The 20,474-nt window shown below is 44.1% G+C and overlaps 1 protein-coding gene across 4 annotated transcripts in view; it reads left to right on the forward strand.

Annotated features, from left to right (window-relative positions):
- NEK10 (NIMA related kinase 10) overlaps positions 1 to 20,474 on the forward strand; it is a 182,724-nt gene that overhangs the window by 37,062 nt on the left and 125,188 nt on the right. For all 4 annotated transcript variants that reach the window (XM_028518291.2, XM_028518292.2, XM_036030574.1 and 1 more), the window contains exons 6-12: positions 1,919 to 2,003; positions 9,363 to 9,404; positions 10,823 to 10,901; positions 12,053 to 12,120; positions 14,332 to 14,411; positions 15,750 to 15,836; positions 18,446 to 18,670. In XM_028518291.2, coding sequence (XP_028374092.1) covers positions 1,919 to 2,003; positions 9,363 to 9,404; positions 10,823 to 10,901; positions 12,053 to 12,120; positions 14,332 to 14,411; positions 15,750 to 15,836; positions 18,446 to 18,670 — 666 coding nt within the window. The remainder of the gene's footprint in view (positions 1 to 1,918; positions 2,004 to 9,362; positions 9,405 to 10,822; positions 10,902 to 12,052; positions 12,121 to 14,331; positions 14,412 to 15,749; positions 15,837 to 18,445; positions 18,671 to 20,474) is intronic.

The following is a 20,474-nucleotide window of genomic DNA, read 5'->3' on the forward strand; positions in this document are numbered from 1 at the left end:
AGAATAATTCTCAGCCAGCAATGCTCTTGGGATAGCTTGCCCGCCCTCTCCCCACCGGGCCAGGCCTCTGCGTGGGGCTCTGATCTGTAAGGAACAGTCATGCATCCTTGGCGATATAAGGCTGTGGGAAAAGCATGTTTACCCACCTCCTTCCCATGAGCTAAGTCTCACTAGATGGCAGGAATGGCGGGTGGCTTGTGGGGGAGTGTCAGTGAAACAGGGTGGGGGAGGACACCTTCCTTTAGTGACAGTAACCGCAGATGTCCATCCTGCCTTTGACAAGGCTGGGACTTCTGAACTCTGGTTTGGGATGTGCAGGTTTGTGGGCAGAGCTGAGTTTCTCAGGAGTGCAGAGAAGACGAAGGTGAATTCTACCATTAAGGGTTAAGGTGGGACAAGCCAGATGAGCGTTGGCTTGAGATCCAGCTCTAGTAAATGCTACAACTGACAGAGGGGCAGGTCTTTAAAGGAACCTTGCCGGAAGCACAACGAGCCCAGCTGTGGAGGTGCGAGAGAGGGAGGGAGAAATTCTGTGGATTCTAATTTGGAACAGCTTTCTTGATCTTCCTTGGTTTTTCTTGGCTAAGTAGGGAATAGCAGATACTTTTTATTTTAGGATTCTGTTAACATTTGTACCAAGTACCACGGTTGGACCAGCTTGGAGGGCAGTGTGAGGCAAGGGTCACCCAGCAGGGACCACCTTGCAAGGGTGACTCAGGTGGTGTGCACGGTGGCAAGCTGCAGTCCCCGCCAGTGCTCAGCCTCCTAGCTTCTCACCTTCGGATGCAGCCTGTGCCACGTTGGCGGCGTCTGCACCACGACATATACTTGGGTTAGAACAGCTGCTTGAGGCTGGTCTCATGTCACCTCAGGGAGCATCTTTCCAGTTCTCCGGGAGGCTCCAGTGTTAACATACTGCAGAGGGCTGCCACGGGAAGCACCGAAGGCTCAGTCACCCAAACTGCCCACTGAAGTGCCCTGGGGCTTCAGGGAACACTCTGGGGGGTCAGGGGATATTTTAAATGTTCAAGGACAACAGTGATACATGGCATCCGTCAGCCGCAGTGCAAACTACTCGGGGGAGTTTACAACTTCCACACTAAGCCTGTGCTACTTCCTGACACTTGGATGGCGTGTCTTACTGACGCTGGGGTTTCCACGGTTGCTGTGGTGCAAAGCAGGTGGAAGCAGACACAGAGATGCTGCTGTCCAATCTGGTTCCAAGGCTCGGGAGGTTGCTTAGTGTCTGCGTGCACACACCCCACTGATAAGTAAATGTGGTTATTTGAGAATACAATACAAAAATCTTTCTTTTAGTGTATGTGTGTTATTTTTCAAATGGATACTAAGTTATTAGGGCACCCATTCTTATTAAGTTGAACCTAGTTACAGGACCTTCTAGCTATTTCTTTTGGTCAGGGGCAGCCTGGAGTCAGTAATGGCATTGTAAACCACGTAATATGATGGGCCTCTGCTTCAGAGTGATAATGGTTTTTAAGTGTTTTGCATTAAAATGGGTCAAGTGCTTAAGTCCCAAATAACAGTTCCCAGTAAAGATTAAGTTTTATTTTTTAAATGATTTTATTTATTTATTTTTAGAGAAAAGAGAAGGGAGGGAGAAAGAGAGGGAGAGAAACATCAATGTGTGGTTGCCTCTCGTTCGCCCTCTACTGGGGACCTGGCCCACAACCCAGACATGTGTCCTGATTAGGAATTGAACCAACGACCCTTTGGTTTGCAGGCTGGCATTCAATCCACTGAGCCACCCCAGCCAGGGCATGAAGATTAAATGTTAAGTAGACTAATGTTATTCCTTTGTATGTTGCTCATTCTCCTCCATGGTCTTGTGTTGTTCATGAACTGGCACGTTGGTTTTCAAACACGAACAAACATGTTCTCTCCTGTTTTCTTCTTTCAGAGAGTGGGTTAACCGAGCCCCATCTATTCATTTCCTGAGAGTGTTAATCTGTCTGAGACTGCTAATGCGGGATCCATGTTACCAGGTTGGTTGAAAAAAAAAATACAGATATTTTCTACTTGTGATGAAGATGAAAAAAAAAAACCCCAAACAAACTGGTGGGTTTTTCTTTGAAGCAAATGTGTTAACTTTTTTTCTCTTGCACAACTCAGTAGCTTCCAAATTTGGGAAGGATCTCATCTGCTATTTAAAAAGATAGAGAAGTGATTTATTGGGGCAAAAAAATCTGTACATTTCTACTATATTACCTATGAGATTGAAGTGGATTACACACTGGCCTATGTTTTCATTATTACCTGGCATTTCAAACCACAGGCAGTTCAGAGAGGTGTGTGCCTAGCCACACCTTCAACCATGTTCGAGGCTAAGCAGCTCATTAGGTCAAAGTCAGCAGTGGCAAGTGGGGGCTTCTTATGAAGCTACGGAGGTGGCCCATAGGAAAGGCAGGACCTGCAGGTTTAGCAGCTGATCCAGAGTCCATGTGCTTCCCCAAATCCAACCCAAGCCTCTGAGTGGGAGGTGAGCAAGGGGCCTCCCACTGGTCTCACTAGTTAGTAGAATGTTCAGTGTCTCTCAGACTCGACTGTGTGGAGGAATCACCTGGGGACCTTGGACATGCTGGTTCTGCTTCAGTCAGTGTACATGGGGGCCCGAGATTCTGCACGTCTAACAAGCTTCCAGGGGATGTCGATACCACTGGTCCATGGCCCGAAAATAAGTAGCAAGAACTTAGTGCTTTAGCAGTAAGGCCCTGAAGAAAAGCTGACCTAACCCTTCACCTGGACTTCAGAAGTTACTCCTCTAATCCTGGCTGCTGGATAGCTGCTTCCATCAAGGGCAGTACTTCAACCCTCTGTGCATCAGAAGCACACGTGGGACATAAAGATGGCAGTGTCTGATTCAGCAGGTTTGGGGAGGGCCTGATAATCTGCATTGCTAGCCAGTTTCTGGTGATGCTGCCACTGCCAGTCAGGCAACCACCAGAGTTTGAGAACCACTTCCTCTGGGCCTCAAAATTGCTCATTAATCCCTGTAGTTTCTGCTTGCTGTTTTTCAATATCCAAAAAGCATTACTTGTACATGCTTTGGTAATCTTCACAGATTATTTTTTTTCCCCTAAGAAGTGTCTCCTTTTATGCCCTGTTCTGATAAGTTGCCAGGAAGCTCAGGTCACTCTGAAGATCATGTATTTTGGATTTGATTCTATTGATGGATTATCATTTGAGTCGAATATGTTTCCATTCATCCATTCCAAACTTGGTTTGAAAACCAAAAACGTGTTTTGGCATTAGCCAGCCACAGAGCCTGCTCCGACTTGATTCTTCTCAGAGTCGTGGTGGCTCCACATTTGTCCTTTAGAAGAATCATCTGCTTCTTCCCTCTGTGTTCTAGGCTGGCTTTGTGCTATTATGGGTTAGCTAACCTCGACCATTTGAATATGGGACCCAGGACGCACTCTGACGGCTTTATGTCCTGGTTGCTCAGAGTTGGCTGGGAGTTGTCCATTTCTCTCGTGACCAAACATACAGAACTATGTGTTCTGTGCGTTTCCGAGCTGCCATAAGCAATTTTGTGTGGGCCATATGTAATAAGGCTGAACCATGTGTTCCACTTTGCCTGGGTCGGTTCCAGTTGTGCTCATTGTTCCCACTTAATTATTAATAGCACCTTCTTTTATTCTCCAGCATGTCTCTGTTTGGATGAGAACATTGTATATGTATTCACGGAGGAGGGCGGGGAGCTAGTTCATTTCACTTACAGAAATAAGCAAAATATTTGCCTTAGCGATGTTCTGTTTGTTCAGAAAACCGATGACAGTTGTGTCATGTTCTGCTAATCTCCTTTCTTAATCTAGCTCTTGATGGATTGAAACAGGGTTGATTGCAGTGCTCTCCAAAGGAAAGAATTCAGTCGGCTCTTTGTTTATGGGAGTACGTGACCAAAACACACATTAAACCGTATCTGTGGCTGATTTCCAGCCTTTCCATACAAGGGGATGCTCTCTGAGTCGCTCCCGCTGCCACTCATTTCACAAAGAAGAGCGTGTGCTCAGGCAGCTATTTAAGATCTTAAGTTGCCAAGAATTCTTGGCCAAAGTCACCAGGCTAGGCTGGGGTTTACGACAGTTTGTGCCGGAGAATCTCCGCAAGCCTTCGCCGCAGCTGGGCATTCCTCTCCTCGCTTGTGGAATCAGCGTCGCAGGGCCGCAGCGGCGGTTCCAAGCCCTCTCCACTTCTCACACCCAGCCCGCCTCCTGCACCCGTCGTCCTCATCGCAGTCCATCGTCTGTTTCACAGGGAACTCGGAAGACATCCCAGGGGGAGGGCTCTTATTTCCTCCCCTTAGTTGCCTGAAATATTTGGGTTATCCTGCAACTTCACTTCTCTTCTTGTTTTGAAAGAAATATGCCCTGGTTCTTGCCAGGGCTTACCCTTTCTTCTCTTCTCTTTGTTATGTTGTCAGTGGCTCCCTTCTCGTTCTCCTGTATCATAAAAGTACCCGTTTCTTGACCCAGATATCCTTTCACATCTTCTATCTTACCTTCACGACTACATTTTTGAAAGGTCAGGAGATGTCTCCTGAACCCACTTCCTTTCTGTCTAGACTGATGTATCGTGTGACTTGCATGTCGAATTCTGTGTCCAAGGTTCTCTCTGGAAGCCGTTTAAACAGACCCTGGTGTGCGATGCCTCAGTCACCGTTCCTAGACCCAGAGGCTGCAGACTGGTGGCTCGTAGATTGAATCTTGCCCATCAGTGTGCAGAGGCTTCCGTGTGTGCTTCGCAGAGACTCCAGCAAGAAAACCCTGGATGAAAGAGAAGCCGTGATTGCTGAGAGTTTTCCATGGTTAGAGGAAGACATATATTCTGAGATTTCAAGTGTAGGAATCCCAAGCAGCATGAAGATAAATGCCCGCTGGACTCATAGCAAACCCATAGCACGCTATTTATCAAGGATAAAGAGAATATCTTAAAAGCTCCTGACTGCAGTTACGTTAGACACCAATAAGGAGACAGTCTGGCTGAACGGCCTTCTCTCGGCGCCTGCGTCCCTTTGCCTCTGCGGCGGCACACGCCTCTCACCACGTTTTCTGCCGGCCTGCAGCAACCCCCAGGCCCTCTAGCTCTTCCTCGGCACTTTTTTCCTGTAGTATTTACTTGCTCCTTTTTAAAACCCCGCTTTTTTAAATGTTAACTTTTTCAAAGTCATTTTCTTTATCCTCATCTTCCCCATCTCCCTGGCTCTGGGCTTCAACTATCATTTGTTGCTGTTGCTGTTCTTCACTCACAAGCACCTATCTGCCCCAAGTTTCCAGAGCTGTTTGGGCAGCCATCTCGATGACATAGTAGCAAAATGGTCCTCCGAGTGTAAGAACTGCTTACAGGTCTCTGAATCCCCCTCAGGGGGGCCACAGGATCAGAACTTCCTTTCGAACAATGCCTGTGTGGTGTTTGCCCTGGCGCTCGCACAGTCTAACCAGTGCGCCATGGAGTGGTCCAGAGCCGGCAGGGGGTGTGATCCGTCGGGGCTCTGATGCTGGATGGAGTGTGCGCTGCGAACTCTCGTGTGTTAAAAACTTCTCACTTGCAGTTGCCAATATGGGAACTAGAAATAGATATGGCCCACATAAACAAAAGCTCTTTGGGGTTCTGAATAATGTTTAAGAGTGCAAAGGGGCACAAAGACCAGCGAGCGTGAGAAGCACTGCCGCAGCACACTATACTCAGTAACTTCCACGTGGACCTCTGTGGTTCTTCTGCAGGCCCCCCCGGTAGGGTGGTTGCCATTGCTCCTGGAAAGATACACAAAGGGCAGTGCGTAGAGGGGCTGTAACATCGTCATGGAGGAGTAACAGCGTGGAAGCACTGATAAGTGTTGCACAGAGAATGATCACGTTAATGGTTCAGTATCAGGGGCTCACTGCAGTATGTTACACACTGATTTAGCTGCCGGGGAGATGTAGGGTGAGCATGTCTGAAGGCAATGATGTTTTCAGCTGTGGTGAAAATAGTGGTGCATTGTTCTAACAATACCCATGTTGGCATGCAGTGTGCTCCATTGTTTTAGACATACATTTTATCTGTATTATATTACTGTGTCGTTTTTTTAAAAGGAAAAGCTCAGGGAATAGGCAGAACAAGGACACTTGTTCACATGGTGCACACTGAGCTGACGGACTGATTGACTACAGGGCTCCCCAGGTCATCAGGCTCAGAAGTGCAGAGCCCAGCCTGTGGCCTCGCAGCCTGTGACCAGGGAGAGAATGCTGAGGCCCGAAAGGGCATGTGGGAGGCATTGCTGTAATCTAAGCATGCAGCATATTTGCTTTTCAGATCAGTCACCAGCCTGCCAAGCCCGGGTATGTGCCTACCTTGTGGTCTTGCTTTTCTCCAGTAGGTGCTCCCAGGTTAAAGCAGTCCCGTTGGTATAGCCAAAGGAAATACAAGGAAGACCACGGGTCTCTGAGCAATCTCCTGGCCCGACTCCAGTCTCCATAGGAGCAGGAGAGGTGGCAGAGTGTTTATTTCGTAAACGCGGGGTAAATTCTTGAGTACATAGCAACAGAATTCTCTGAGAGGGACAGAGCCTCTTGGCCCTTCTTATATTTCATGACAGCACTTCTCAAGCCGTGCTTCACGGTAGTTAAAAAGTGCTCTGTGAGAAGAACTGTGCTTCGATGAATGATGTTGAGGAAAAGCTGCTCTCCGGTCCCCCCTCCGGAGACTGAGCATGCACGGCAGAATGAGAAGCTCCGAGGAGTCCTATGATAAAGTAGCTTGTTAAACTCTGTTTAACTTAGCCCCCAGCATTTCCCAAGCACTCTGAATTTGATCATGAAACTTCTTCTTCTTTTTTTTTTTTTGGTAGAATTTCTAATCCCACCCACTGTGCAGAATAGAATGATCATTCCCACAACATAGTGGGGGAAACACAGACTTAGTCCTGTGTTGTTAATGTGATTGGATAGATGCAATCCTTGTCAAGGTAAACATTTAGAAACAACCATGACCATGACCAATCATTTAAACATTATCCTTTCCCTCCGAGTCTTCTCATCCAAGCTTCAAATTTAAATCTCCTTTATGTCAGATTTCAATCTTTTGCCCTCATCTCAGATTTCAAGGGCAGCTGTACTTTTATTTTCCACCTGCGTATGCCACCAGGAACTCTGCATGTCCACTCAAGCCTTCTCCTGTGACCTAGTCTATTCCTCCCTCCTTCCTGTGTTTGCTAATCATGTCCCTGTCCCCAGTCACTCGGGCTCAAATATGGTGATGTCTTCCATTTTACTCCCTGTCTTCCAACGTGTCTTCCTGTTCAGTTGATCCTACCACTCCAAAGCCTGGAGTCCCCACGTCTCCATCTGCCTTCCCACGGCCTCTGCCAACCAAGTGGGCTTCCAGGTGACACTCTGCATCCCTGTTTATTCTCAGACTAGAGGGAAGTCCTTACAGCTGACTCCAGCCGGTGTCTCATTCACACATTTTTACTGGGTTTCATGGTCTGCATGGCAAAGTCCAAATGCAGGCGCATGTCCAAGCCCTGCCGCAGTGGAATTCCATCCTGCTTCTCTGACACTGTTCCCAGTGATGCCCTCTGTGGGGTTATGGAAGTGCTCTGTGGAGTTAGGGAACAGCTTGAGGTTCTTTCTGCACAACCTCTGTGCACCTCTGAGCTTACTGTTCTCTTTGCTTGGGACCTCCTTTATCTTCCCCCTCCCCACTTTTCTCAGCAAATCTACCCATCATTCTCAGCCCACCTGAGGCCATCACCTTATGACGTTTCCCTCGGTCCTTTCAACAGGGTGTGATGTGTCCCTTCCCTGGGGTATTGTAGCATTTCATGTACAACTTTCTTTGAACACTGACCACATTCTGTCTTAAATTCCCATTATTTATAGGTCTATCAATACCTTATGCTTCCTAATACACCTCAGTCATCTGCATGTCTGTGTCCTCTTAAGAGCCTAACATAAGAGTTTTACATAATAGGAATGAAAAAAATATTTGTAGAATAAATATTAATAGTTTTAGAATGTTATTTTTAGATGTACAAAATACCCTGCCATAAGTAGGAATAATGTATACAATACTCATATTCTTTAATTATAGCTTTTCTAGATTGAGTAGCCAGGGTGAGAATTCAAGTTAGTAGCTAGTCACAGAACTATTTTTAATTGAGTTATAAATGTCCCTTCATTCTTAATTTAAACCTGGGTATGTTTAGCGTTTCCAAATTCACTTCATGCAGAATAAGGAAGCCGTGACCCGGGAGGCCCGGAGCACTTCCCCCAGCCTGCTCGCTCGGCCAGCCTCCTGGTGGGACTGCGCTGTTCTCTCTCACACGCACGCACGTACTCATCTCATCCCTCTGCATTTCCCAGAACTGCCCTGGTGGCTGACGTTTGTATTTCAAATAACTTCCTTGTGAGCAGGTCAGGTGAGAAGAGAGATGTCAATACAGCTTTAATTAAACAGGTTAGGGTCACCAGAAATATGTTGGCCTGAAAATAAATGTCAGTGTGAATAACCTGAGAGCATTTACTATTCATAGAGTTTCGAGCAAGTCCTTTCCATGACTCCAGCCTCCCATTCCTCCTCTTTCCCAATTAACACTTTTAGAGCAGCTTCAGAAGTGTAATAACATGCCTTCTTATTGGGAATTGGACTTAAAGACCTGTATCAGGAGACACTTTGCAGAGATTATCCTGACATTGGTTTAGAAGGGCACAGGTTTAAGAAGACCATTAGCCCAGTCAGTTTAAAGGGAAACCCTGCACTCTAGTCTATTACAGCATTGCATCTCAGTCCTTACGAGCGTGTGAATTTCCCAGGGGTCTTGTTGAGTTTCGGAGTATGATCCAGCAGGTGTGGGGTGAGTCGGACATTTCTCATTTCTGGTCAGCTCCCAGGTGAGACCGATGCTGCTGGTCCATGGACCACACCAGGCAGAGGCCTAGAGGAAGGTCCCGGGAATTTGGTGACTCTGGATTCTCACCTCGACTTGTCACTTAGGCAAAATGGTTTACCTTTCTGGGTCTTGGTTTTTTCCTAACCCACAACATGAAGGGGTTGAAGGGAATGATATCTACTGGTCTCCAGTTCTAACATTTTTTGATGACATGGCAGGAAGTGGAAAGACGTGGAGTTTGGCTGAAGCTCTGCACATAATTACAGTTTCTAAATCTCAACCCACCTTTCATTTTAATTAACGGTTGATCTTACATGGAGTGTGAATGGCAAGCATTGAAGTTTTCCATGTTTATGTTATAATGTGGATCTTCCTAAAATAATCTAAATCTCATGATTTAATAAAAGTGCATGTAACTTTTCCCTCCACCCTCATTTTTTTTAATGCATGTCCCATTGTTTTTATTTATTAGGAAATACTCCATACCTTGGGTGGGATTGAAAACCTAGCTCAGGTAAGATTCCTTTTGTGGTTGATGGTCCTGCCTTTCCATTTTGTGCTGTGGCTCTGGGCAAGGATGACGGAGGCATGTGACAAAGTGGCTGCCTTTTTTTTTTTTTAACCTTAGGCTGCTTACCAAGGGGAGGAGCAGGGTGTGAAGTGTGCGTGTGCAGCAAGATACTCAGAGAGCAGAGCAGGACCCATGACATTTTATTTGGCTAATTGGGCTCACTTGACCCAGCCAGTTGAAAGGACAAGGTGCTGTAAAAGGTCACAAGTGTTGAGTTAGTGGTGAAAAGAAAGAGGCCTGGGCTGGCCGGCGGCCTGAGTCCTCAGCCTTGCACTTACTAAGTGATGGGGGAAAACATTGGTTTTGAAGCTGTTCACAGCTTCCTCACACACAAAAAGAATCACTGTGCTCACCAAGATTTTAACAAGTACATGACAATGTGAGGAATGCTTATAAACTTCATTTATTGTTCTGCTTTGCTAACCACTGAGGGAAAGCAAGCAGGAGAACACAGATGCTGAGCTAATAAAAAGTCTGGGCTCATTAATTTGATAGAGCATGGCATGGCTTTGAGTGGCAGCAGCCCGTTCTCCTCAAGCCCATGGCACGCGCAGAAACACAGCTTTCCTAAGAAGCCTGTGGCCCTGCGAACTCGTTCCAAATCATTAAAGAAAGATGGAGGCTAATGGCAACTGAATGTTAAGTCCATTTTATTTTATTGTATTTTCATTCTTGGGAAATGGATACAATGTATCTAGCTTTTGTTTTTACGATTTAAAAAATTGGCTGGAGATTTTCCTCACTTAATGAAATAGTCTTTCACAAAACTATACTGTGAATGATACTCTTATTCACTTTAACTTCCATTATAATATCAGAAATTAATGTGTTTTTCTGAACCTATTTCTTATCATTTTATCCATAGTTAGGAATTGTTAGACTACCTTATGCCCATCTTATTCTGACTTGTACTATCTGATGTATGCTGGCTAGCTATACCTTAGGGTATTATAAAATTTAAGCTCAATGACGTATATCTGTTATAAAAATTCTACTAAAAAGTTACAATGAATAAATAAAATTCTATATACTATATATAATGCATCTTATTTGTTTCTTATACGTGCAGACTAAATTACACTACAAACTTATTTATTTACAAACTATCTGGGGACTTTTAAGAGTTTATACAGTTTTTACATGGTCCCTCCCTCAACTTCAGGGCATGCAAGAGAAGGCAAAGAATCAGAAACTCAACCACCTTTTCTCACTTGAGTGAAATGGGTCCAGAGCACAATTATTTGGCGAATCTATTGCGCCACCTACAGGTCATTTTCAGAAGTGCACAATCTTGTCACCTGCTTGTGTGCTTTTTCCATGTCTTGTCCTTGACTTGCTTATTGGTTTGGTCCCTCCTGCAGTACATGGAGATTGTGGCCAATGAGTACCTCGGCTATGGTGAAGAGCAGCACAGTGTGGACAAGCTGGTCAACATGACATGTAAGCATTTTGGGGGGGGGCATAGCCAACTCTCTGGACTTGCAAGAATAAGCAGTATGGTGTTTGCAGCAGGAAAAGGGATACTTTGAATATTTATGAGTGTATCCATGTCCAGTTCTGTGTTGATACTCTATGCCAATTGTTATAATAAGTGCCAAAACATACCTGGAAGGAAGACTTAGGTCACAGCTATTACCTTGAAAAGCCCAATATCAAGTTCAGGAAGATTTTCATTGAGCACAGGCTTTCTTTATTCAATTCAGGAGAGACTTCCGTAACAGCAGATTTTGGTAAACATATTTTTTGGCTCCTTTAATGCCTATTGAAATGTCAGAAGCTATTCAGTTTTCATCTGTAAAGTTGAGTTAATGGTGATAACTACCTCACATAATTTGGAATGTCCAGAACATTAAAAGAAAACAAAGTAAAACCCTGATATGATGACACAAAGCACTAATATGATGACTATAATGTGAAAATATTGGTCTGTGTGGGTGACCTATTCTCTGGTCACTCAATCTTCTCTCTTTGGAGTCTCTTCTCAGCCCCACCTCCCATCCTCTTAGGTTCGAGGAGCCAGAGGTGTGCAGCTGTGGGGGCCCCTGGCCCCCTTTCTTAGTGAACAGGCCTGTTCCCCATGCATTTATAGGGCAGTACGCTGAGTCTCAGTTACAGGGAGAGAAGGGCAGGTGGCGAGCGCTAGGCACCAGGAAGGTCCTTTGGGAACCACTGTTTCCCTCAGCTGAGGAACTTTGCTAGGTCCATCCCATTCGCTGGCTTTCCCTCTCCTCTTTGCAGAGCTAAAATCTCTATAGGAATGGTCTTTGAAAAACAGCTTTCACTTTGAACTTGTAATGATATTAAAAAACTCATTTAACTTTACATGAAAGAAAAGATTTGCTTTTTTGCTACCTCCTTATTCCTTTATTATAATAGTGTTGTACAATAAATACTAGCTGAGCTTGAGAGGTAATTCTTGAAATCAAAAACAAATCACCCTGTTCCTCCTTGCTCCATGGTTCCTTCTGGGTGATCCCTCTTCCCATTTGCCCTTTCTCCACTCGCCCATCAACACTCCAGACCTGAGGTTCTAGGAGCACTGCCCTCTTTAAGCTCCATGTCACTCTTTGACTTCCTTCCTTTCTTTCTAGATATTTTTCAAAAACTTGCTGCTGTCAAAGACCAAAGAGAATGGGTCACCGCAAGTGGAGCCCACAAGGTGAGTGGTCCTGGGAGGAGTTAACACTGAAGCTCCACGTGGCAAAGGGTCACAGGCTGGGCGGGGTTCAGGGCCGGTGTGGTCAAGTCCCATGGAATTACAGTTCACACATCTGCTAAGCTCGCCTCCAGTTGTAAATCTCCACTAACCATTTTTTTTTTTTAAATTCTTTGTCAGCCAAAGGAGCAATTATAGAGTTTTCTGAAACTATTTTTTCCCCATGTCACTTTATGCCAACTAAGTTTATTGCATAATTTATGTGTTGCTTGGAGAACCCTGGCTATACATAAACCAACCCTAGGTGTGCTTACAAATACGTCGATACAAGGTTTGTACTCATAGAAATACAGTCCATACAGCAGCAGAAGGAAGGCTTTTAAATCACAACTCTTATCTTAAAAACCCAATTTAATGTTTAAGTTTTTTTCTTTTTTATTCCTCACCCGAGGACATGTTTAGGGAGGGGAAGGGAGGGAGAGAGAAAGAGAGAGAGAGAAACATCATGTGCCCCAACCGGGGACTGAACTTAAAACCTAGGTATGTGCCCTCACCAGGGATCAAACCTGTGACCTTTCAGTGTATGGGATGACGCTCCAACCAAGTAAGCCATGCCAACCAGGGATAATGTTTAAGATTTTCAGTGCAAGCTTACTTTATGTAAGAGAGATTTCCCTAACAGCAGAATTTGGTAAAAATATTTTTTGTTTCATTAAACTTCTATGAAAATGTCAGAAGTTATTTACTTTCCGTCTACAAAGTTGGGTTAATAATAATACCTATCTCATGAAGTTTGGAATATTCCAATTAAAAAAAAAAGAGGTTTTTTTTTTAGTTTCATAGAATGAGTTTCAGGGTTATGTCCATTTGAACCACATGAAATTGCCATGGTCTGTGGGCCAATTTCACGTGGTGCAGCCTTATAACCGGGTGCCATAATGTTATGAACATATAGGTCAAGTGTACCTTTCAAGATGGTTAATGCAGATTTAACCCAAACAGGCTGACTTTATATTTATAGCAAAACTGTTTAGATGGTAGCTGCCTAGAGCCAAGTCTCAGGAGTCTGTGGGTTTCTCACATCCCAGGGAGCCACCTTCCAGTGTATATTAGAGCGAGGTCGCCGAAGGTGCCGCTCATCGTGTAGGGGATGATTCTAGGTGATACACAGCTCGGATTTTTTTTATTTAGATAGCTATATATTTCATGATATTATTTTTTAGAAATTGAAAAAAAAACATTTTTTTGAGTAGCATTGAGGTGTTAAGTGGATGTGGCAAAAATTGTGATAAGGATATCAGTGGCTGAGGTTTGGAAAACATTAAGTCAGAAGACAGAGAGAGGAAAGGAAAGGTGAGAGGTGACAAAGAGGAAAGGATCAGAGGAACAAAGATCATGACGGCTCCACAAAAACATACATGAGATCATGAAGGTGCAGAATCTTCATGATGGAAACCAAAACGTCATCCAGCAGTTGTTGCCGGTCTGGCCTAGAATACTTTTGGGTGTGCACTTTCGGGGGACCCTGAGTTCTAAAAATGCGGGGAGAAGAGAAATGAACTTACATGAATGGGAATTCAGAGAAGTCTGAATTTAGATAGGATCTCGAAGACTCCTAGCTAAGCCGTGTTGGTTGGGATAAAGTCTGGAAGCATTGATCGGTGCTCTTTCAGCATTAGTTAGAGGTCTGAGAGCCACACGGAGTGCTTGGTAGTGATGCCATGTCTTGCTTAGTTTTGGGGAAGAGTGAGGTTTCAACATTTTGGTGAAAAATAGTTTCATAATTTGGAAAGTGCCTAACACAACGCCTGACCCAGAATGTGTTCTCAGTGGCGGGTGTTACATGCACTTAGTTGTTACAACCAGTGTTCGGGTCATTGGTCTCCCCACTTCTGCTTGGCGAGGGGTCCGAGGAGGCAGAGCAGACCTCTTGGGCACAGGGAAGTGGAGGGAAATGTGAGAATGAGGCTGGCCACGTAGCTTGGGCCCTTTCCCCTTCTGTCCTGGGCAGGGGATGGTTACAGGTCGCCAGTGTCAGAGTTCCAAAGGACAGAGGGAAGCCACACCTGTTCTTTGTGAAGAACTGGATCCTGTGAATGTTTAACGAAACTCCTTTTGAGGTCAAACCTCTATGATCTTTACAAAGAAACAGTATATTGTTTCAAGGGGCTCGTGGTACTTATGTAATTACACTCTTTTACTTCATTTTTTCAGATATTAGTGAATTTACTCGGGGCCCGAGATACTAACGTTCTGCTGGGTGCCCTTCTGGCTCTGGCCAGCTTAGCTGAAAGGTACGTGTCTTTCGATATACTTTCCAGTTCTGCTGCTGTAGCAGGTTCCGTGGCAGGGATGTAAACTAGATTCGTTTCTCTACTCTGTTACCTACTTAGGAAAATAAGCATGGCATATCATAAATGTGTGGAAGAGGATCCTGGATGGAAAAGTATCATTTTAAAATTTAAGTTGTTGAAAAAAGCCAATCACAGTTTAAAATTTTCTTTTTTTTCTGACTAGAAATATTTACCTAGTCTTTCATCCTGCCCTCATGTACTTCTATTTTCAGAATTACCTCAGTATTTCTTTGACAATTGAATCTCCCCAGCCTCCTTTTTTCATTTTTTTTGTGTACCTGTGTATTTTATTTTAACATATGAAACATTTTCTAACATTTTTACCCTTAAAAAATGTAGGCAACCTATCCTCTTATATATATCATGATTACTTCAAAAGAGCTCTAAATACATTTTATGCCAGTAAGTGGATCATTGCTTTTTTGTTTGAATTTTTTCTCCAACTTTGTAGGAAATATTGACAAATGTAATTGGATGTATTTTAAGTGTACACCATGATGACTTGATGTACATTGTGGAATGATTGCCAAGAACAAGATAGTGAATACATCCATCACCTCACATGGTTAACTGTGTGTGTGTGTGTGTGTGTGTGTGTGTGTGTGAGTGACAAGGACACAGACCTGCTCTCAGCAGCTTTCAAGCATACGACACCGCATTACTCACTATAGTCGCTGTGCTGTGCATTACATCCTCAGTATTCATGCTTACAACTGCAAGTTGAGACTCTTTACTCTAACCTGGATCTTCCCATTTCCTTCTCTCCCCAGACCCTGGCAACCACCCACTATTCTGTTCTCTGTTTCTGTGTAATCAGTTTTGTTGTTGTTTTTAGATTCCACATATAAGTGATACCATATAGTGCTGGCTTTTCCCTGTCTGGCTTGTTTCACTTAGCATAATGCCCTTCAGGTTCTTTTTTTTTTTTAATGGCTGAATAATATTCAATTGTGCATATCACATTTGTTCTATCCACTCATCTGTCAAAGGACATGTAGCTCACTTACATGTTTTAGCTCTCATGAACAGTGCTGATCATCACTTTTTTGGCAAACAGCATGATTCCCTTTGCAGAAAGGGAGTTGTGTTACCATCATACTGTTAATCAAATTGGTGACAGATAATGTTTACTGAATGTGGGAATTTGATGCCGCCCTGCCCCCTGGAGCTATATTGCGTTTTGTTTCTCCTCTTCAGTTACTATGAGAGCTAGGATATTAAATAAGTGAATATGGTTAGCTGTGTTTTTAGGAGTTACTAATAGTTTTCAATTTGTAGCCCAGAATGTAGGGAGAAGATAAGTGAACTCAACGTTGTAGAAAGTTTGCTGATGATTTTACATGAATATGACTTGCTTTCCAAAAGGTAGGATTGCTCACAGGGAAAGAGGCAATGTTTTATATTTGATGAAAGTGATTATTTTTTTGTTATGTCATGTTATTTATATTGTTAGCTGAATATCATGAGTCAGCTTGGCACTTCTTATCTATTTAAGCTCATGGAAAGGAAGTAGAGCGAGGTGGTGTATCAATTTATCTTTCTTTGGTCCTGTATTACTTCTAGATCTGGGCATAGAATCAAATTGTATAGATATTATGATCACATCTTTAATATTTTTGCTTATTGCATTTATTTTACTTTTGTCTCTTTAAGGAAAGAAACTCTGAGGTGACTCTGTTTTTAGTAATTTCAGATTATGTGTTGAATAAATGGTTAATTGCTAAAATCTATTTTGCTTAAGGCCAGTAAAATAAATTAATGTAGGTATTGACTTGTTTCATGACCTCCTGTTTGTATAGCTCAAAACCTAGAGTAAAATAAAGTCATTTTTATTGAACTACATATTATTCTAAAGAATTACTGTATACAGATAGTTGTTAGTTTGTTTTCATAGTTGCAGCCAATATCATTTGATATTAGGTGAGTAAATAATTTTCTAAAGAGGCAAAATAGATAACAGAAAGTTAAGTAATGAAACTTAGACATTTAATCCATTGTAAGTCCCTCTGGATTCTCTTTAAAGCCATTTTAACATTCTTTTGCAAACTATTCTACTAGACTTGGCTCTCTGCACCCATTCGTTCAACAAACAGCCACAGTGCAAGTGTTGGTGAACCAAAGTGCATAACACATGAGTGTCTAGTGTAGGAGATGGGCCAGACTCACAGGTCAGTGGTTCCAGCACAGCACTGTGAACGGTGCGGTCAGTGGGTGCGCAGGACACTCCGGAGCATGGAGCAGAGCCCCTGTGGGGCCGTGCCAAGTTTCCTGAAGGAAGCAGGAGTTATCCAGCCAGGGAGAGAGCAAGTAAAAACAGAATATACTCCCACATGAAATGGTACATGTTAGAGGATCTCACATGGTCAGGCTCAGCTGGAGCAAAGAGTGCAGGAGGGAACCCTAGACTAGACAGTTAATGATACATTAAAAATACAGCTAAGTTTGGTCAGGCCCTGCCCTAAGCACTTTTGTGTGTTCACCATTTAATCCATATACTAACCCCAATGAATTCCATATTTTATGGATGAGTCAATAAGAAACTATTTGTTAGGTCTTCATGAGTTCTTTGTGCTAAATAAGGAGTGTAGTTTTTATCATGAATATTAGGGGGAATTCCCAGAAAGATTTTAAGCATGATCAGATTTATTTTGGGGGCATCACTTTGATAGCAGTGTATAGGGGCTGTGGAGTGGGAAATACAGCTACACAATGAGATCCACTTATGACAGGAAGGAACGTGTTGTGCAGAAAGTTTGAGAAGGTGAAGAATACTGTTTACCAAAGAACATGTGTTCCGAATGTCACGGCATAAATGTTCGGGAGGGAGAGGCGCCACGGCGGATTGGCTCAGGGGAAAGGAATTCTGAGGCAGTATGGGAGTGAGGACACTGGAGAGGCAGATGACAGAGGGGCATGATCAAGTACCACAGGAATGGTGGGTGGAGCGGTGGGGTTAGCTAGCTGCACAGAAGGATCGACCCCAGCAGTTGCTCGGGAAGTGGGGCCGCTGAAGGCTCTTGATTGGCATGGCAGGTTGGGAAAGAGAAGGAAAGAGTGTCTTGCATGATTCCCACTCCTCTGGCTTGGAAATGGAGAGGGCTGTGGTGTCGTGAATCAAGATCAAGGATATTAGAGGAAGAGCCGCTCTGGGGAGGAGGATGAGGCCTTTGAGTTTAGACACAGTGGGGTGGGTACCTGCAGACAGCTGTGTGGCTCGCACTTGCGGAGTCAGGGGCTATGCCTGGGCCAGACTCTCATAGCACCAGGGTGGAGGGAAAGCTCAAAGCCACGGGAACGGGTGCCACCATCCACAGAGAGTGTTTAGAGCAGGAGACTGGAGATTAAGGTGGTTCTAGGCAATGTTCATCATCATGTTTCAGAGCTCAGCTGAGCCTTACGTCTTATGCCATCATCGTTTTCACGTCACTCCCCTGCATTGCAGCATTTTTGCCATTTTGTATTAGTGCCTTGTTTTTGCCACTGCGCAGTCAGTTTCTGAAGACTAGGATAAAGCCTGTATGTTTCTCTTGCCTTGAGCACAGTGCAGGTCCCATTCTGTGTACTTGACACCTATTTGCTGGTTAGGAGGTTTTTAGCCAGACCCGTGAGGACATAATGAGAAAATCTCTTAGAACAGCAGTCAGCAAACTGTGACCTGATGACTCAATTTGGCTCCCTGCCTGTTTTTTTTAAAGTAAAGATTTACTGGGATGAAACCATGTGCATTTGTTTTTATGTGTCGTCTATGGTTGCTTTTGCACACCGTGGCATGACTGGGTGGTTAGCCCATGTGCCAGCAAAACCGAAAACATTTGGCTGTGGTCCAGCCCTTCACAGAAAATTTATGTTGACCAGTCACTTAGAAGACGTTAGAGTCACAGTTCATGCAGCGATGATAGCTGTAGTCTAAGTAAATGTAAGTCTTACTCATTCGTGCTGTGGTCCTTACCCTCGCCCTCCCCATTCCCTCGCAGGCTGACCGCGGAGTTGCTGCGGCTGCTCTGTGCCGAGCCCCAGGTAAAGGAGCAGGTGAAGCTCTATGAGGGGATCCCCGTCCTCCTCAGCCTGCTCCACTCCGACCACCTGAAGCTGCTCTGGAGTGTCGTCTGGATCCTGGTGCAGGTTTGTGAGGACCCCGAGACCAGTGTGGAAATTCGCATTTGGGGAGGCATCAAGCAGCTTCTTCATATTTTACGAGGGTGAGTGCGGGTGGGCCCGGCCCACTTTGCCCTGATCACTGAAAAGGCTGGGGGCTCTGCCGTGCAATGGTGGGTTGGGTACATGCTCAGCTGGCTCCCACCTGGTCTTCATCATTCATGTTTTGCAGAGTCATTTATACTTGTGGCGAACATGCTCTAAATCCATGCTGGGGGCATTCGCCTTTTAAGCTTCTTGGGAAACCTGGTGTATTTATCTTTACATCACCAGCCTCCGGTACAGTGCCAGGCTTGTGGGAGGCCATCTGTCTGCAAATGTGGGCTGAGCGGAAACCCAGTAACCCCAATTTGAAAACATTTGTCTTGGCACCTTTTTCCTGAATCAGTATATTCCTACTGCGATCCCAACAAGCACAATAATGACTACCATTGTACTAAAGTGTCTCGGTGTGCATTTTAGTCAACGATTGTTGTGTTTTTGACCCTGGTCCAGTGGCTCTGCTTTTCTCTCTAATCTTCATTGCATTGCCCTAAAGTGGGTTAACCCCTTATTATCTCTCGTTTAAAAGTAGAATTCCAATGGTATTCAAAGCCATGAGTTTGGGTTTGTTAAAATAATTTCAAATTAAAATTTTCTGAATGTTGCAGTAAATACTATAATTGCATATAGTAGACATTAAAATATCGAATAACAACATTGTTTGGTACCATCAGTGGGAAGGTCCTATTACCCAAAGTCATTATGAAGTATGATTCAGTTCTATAGATGCTGCATCCAAGATGCAAAGGAATATATCCGCTTGAAAGGGCTCACATGTGTGATCCGTGGCACATCAATGAACCTCATGCTAATAAAAGCACAGTGATGTGACTTGTCAATTTTAAAGTGACTAGTTAGTATCAAATCCATATTATTCAGACTTGCACTTGCTATGCCTCCAGGAGTCCTGGGGAGTGACACATTATCAACTTCACTTGTTTCTGTCTGAGGGAATGTTCCACAGCACAAGAACAGACTGTAGACATGTGCAGCGTAGCTTTGTTGGTGATTTCCGCCATTGCCAAGACGGAGGGAAAGTACTGTAGACTGTTGATAATCTACTTGCATTTCTGAATATCACATGAAAGCCTCAAATGCTTTAAGGGACAATATAAATTATAAATTATAAATCACTAGTACTCTGGTGTAATAAACTAGCCCCCCGGTCAAAATAACTACATTTGAAAAGGTTTTGTTTTTGCTTGAGTTTGTAGGATAATGGTGATGTTGACAGTGGTGGTGGTTATTATTTTTTTGTCGATATGTTTATTATAGCAGCGGTGGGTTACCCCACTGGAGTTATTTTTTGATGATTAAATTAAATTCTATAATAGTTAGTCAAGGCTTCAAAGATGAAACCTACCTTTTTTTACCAGACAGAATTGAGTTTAATTCCAAGACCCATTTTTCCTCTCTGGCTCAAGCCGTAACTACCCTTGACAGAAGAGAGTCCCTTCACAACCAACAAGGCCTTTTCCTAGTCTCCTGCTGTGGTGCAATGTTCAAAAACTCTTCTGGGGAGATGATAGATGTCGACACTTATGCTATGTTAAATGTGTCTCGGTGTTCTGGGAGAATTTATTACCCCAGCTGCATAAACAATATCCTTTCAGAGCCGGTGTCTGCCCCTGAGCTGCCTCAAGCTGGTTGGAGGGGTGGGAGTTGGTTGCCAGGTTGTCTGCTGGCTCGAGTGTGAACAGGTGCTGTGGGCAGGGCCCTTTCCGGGGAGCCTGCTCATGGCCATTCACCCGCAGCCCCAAATGCAAAGGTGGTTTCCAAAGGGCTGTGTACTTTTGGTAACGTGGA

The sequence above is a fragment of the Phyllostomus discolor genome, chromosome 7 (genome assembly GCF_004126475.2).
Source record: "Phyllostomus discolor isolate MPI-MPIP mPhyDis1 chromosome 7, mPhyDis1.pri.v3, whole genome shotgun sequence".
In the NCBI taxonomy this organism is placed as follows: Eukaryota; Metazoa; Chordata; class Mammalia; order Chiroptera; family Phyllostomidae; genus Phyllostomus; species Phyllostomus discolor.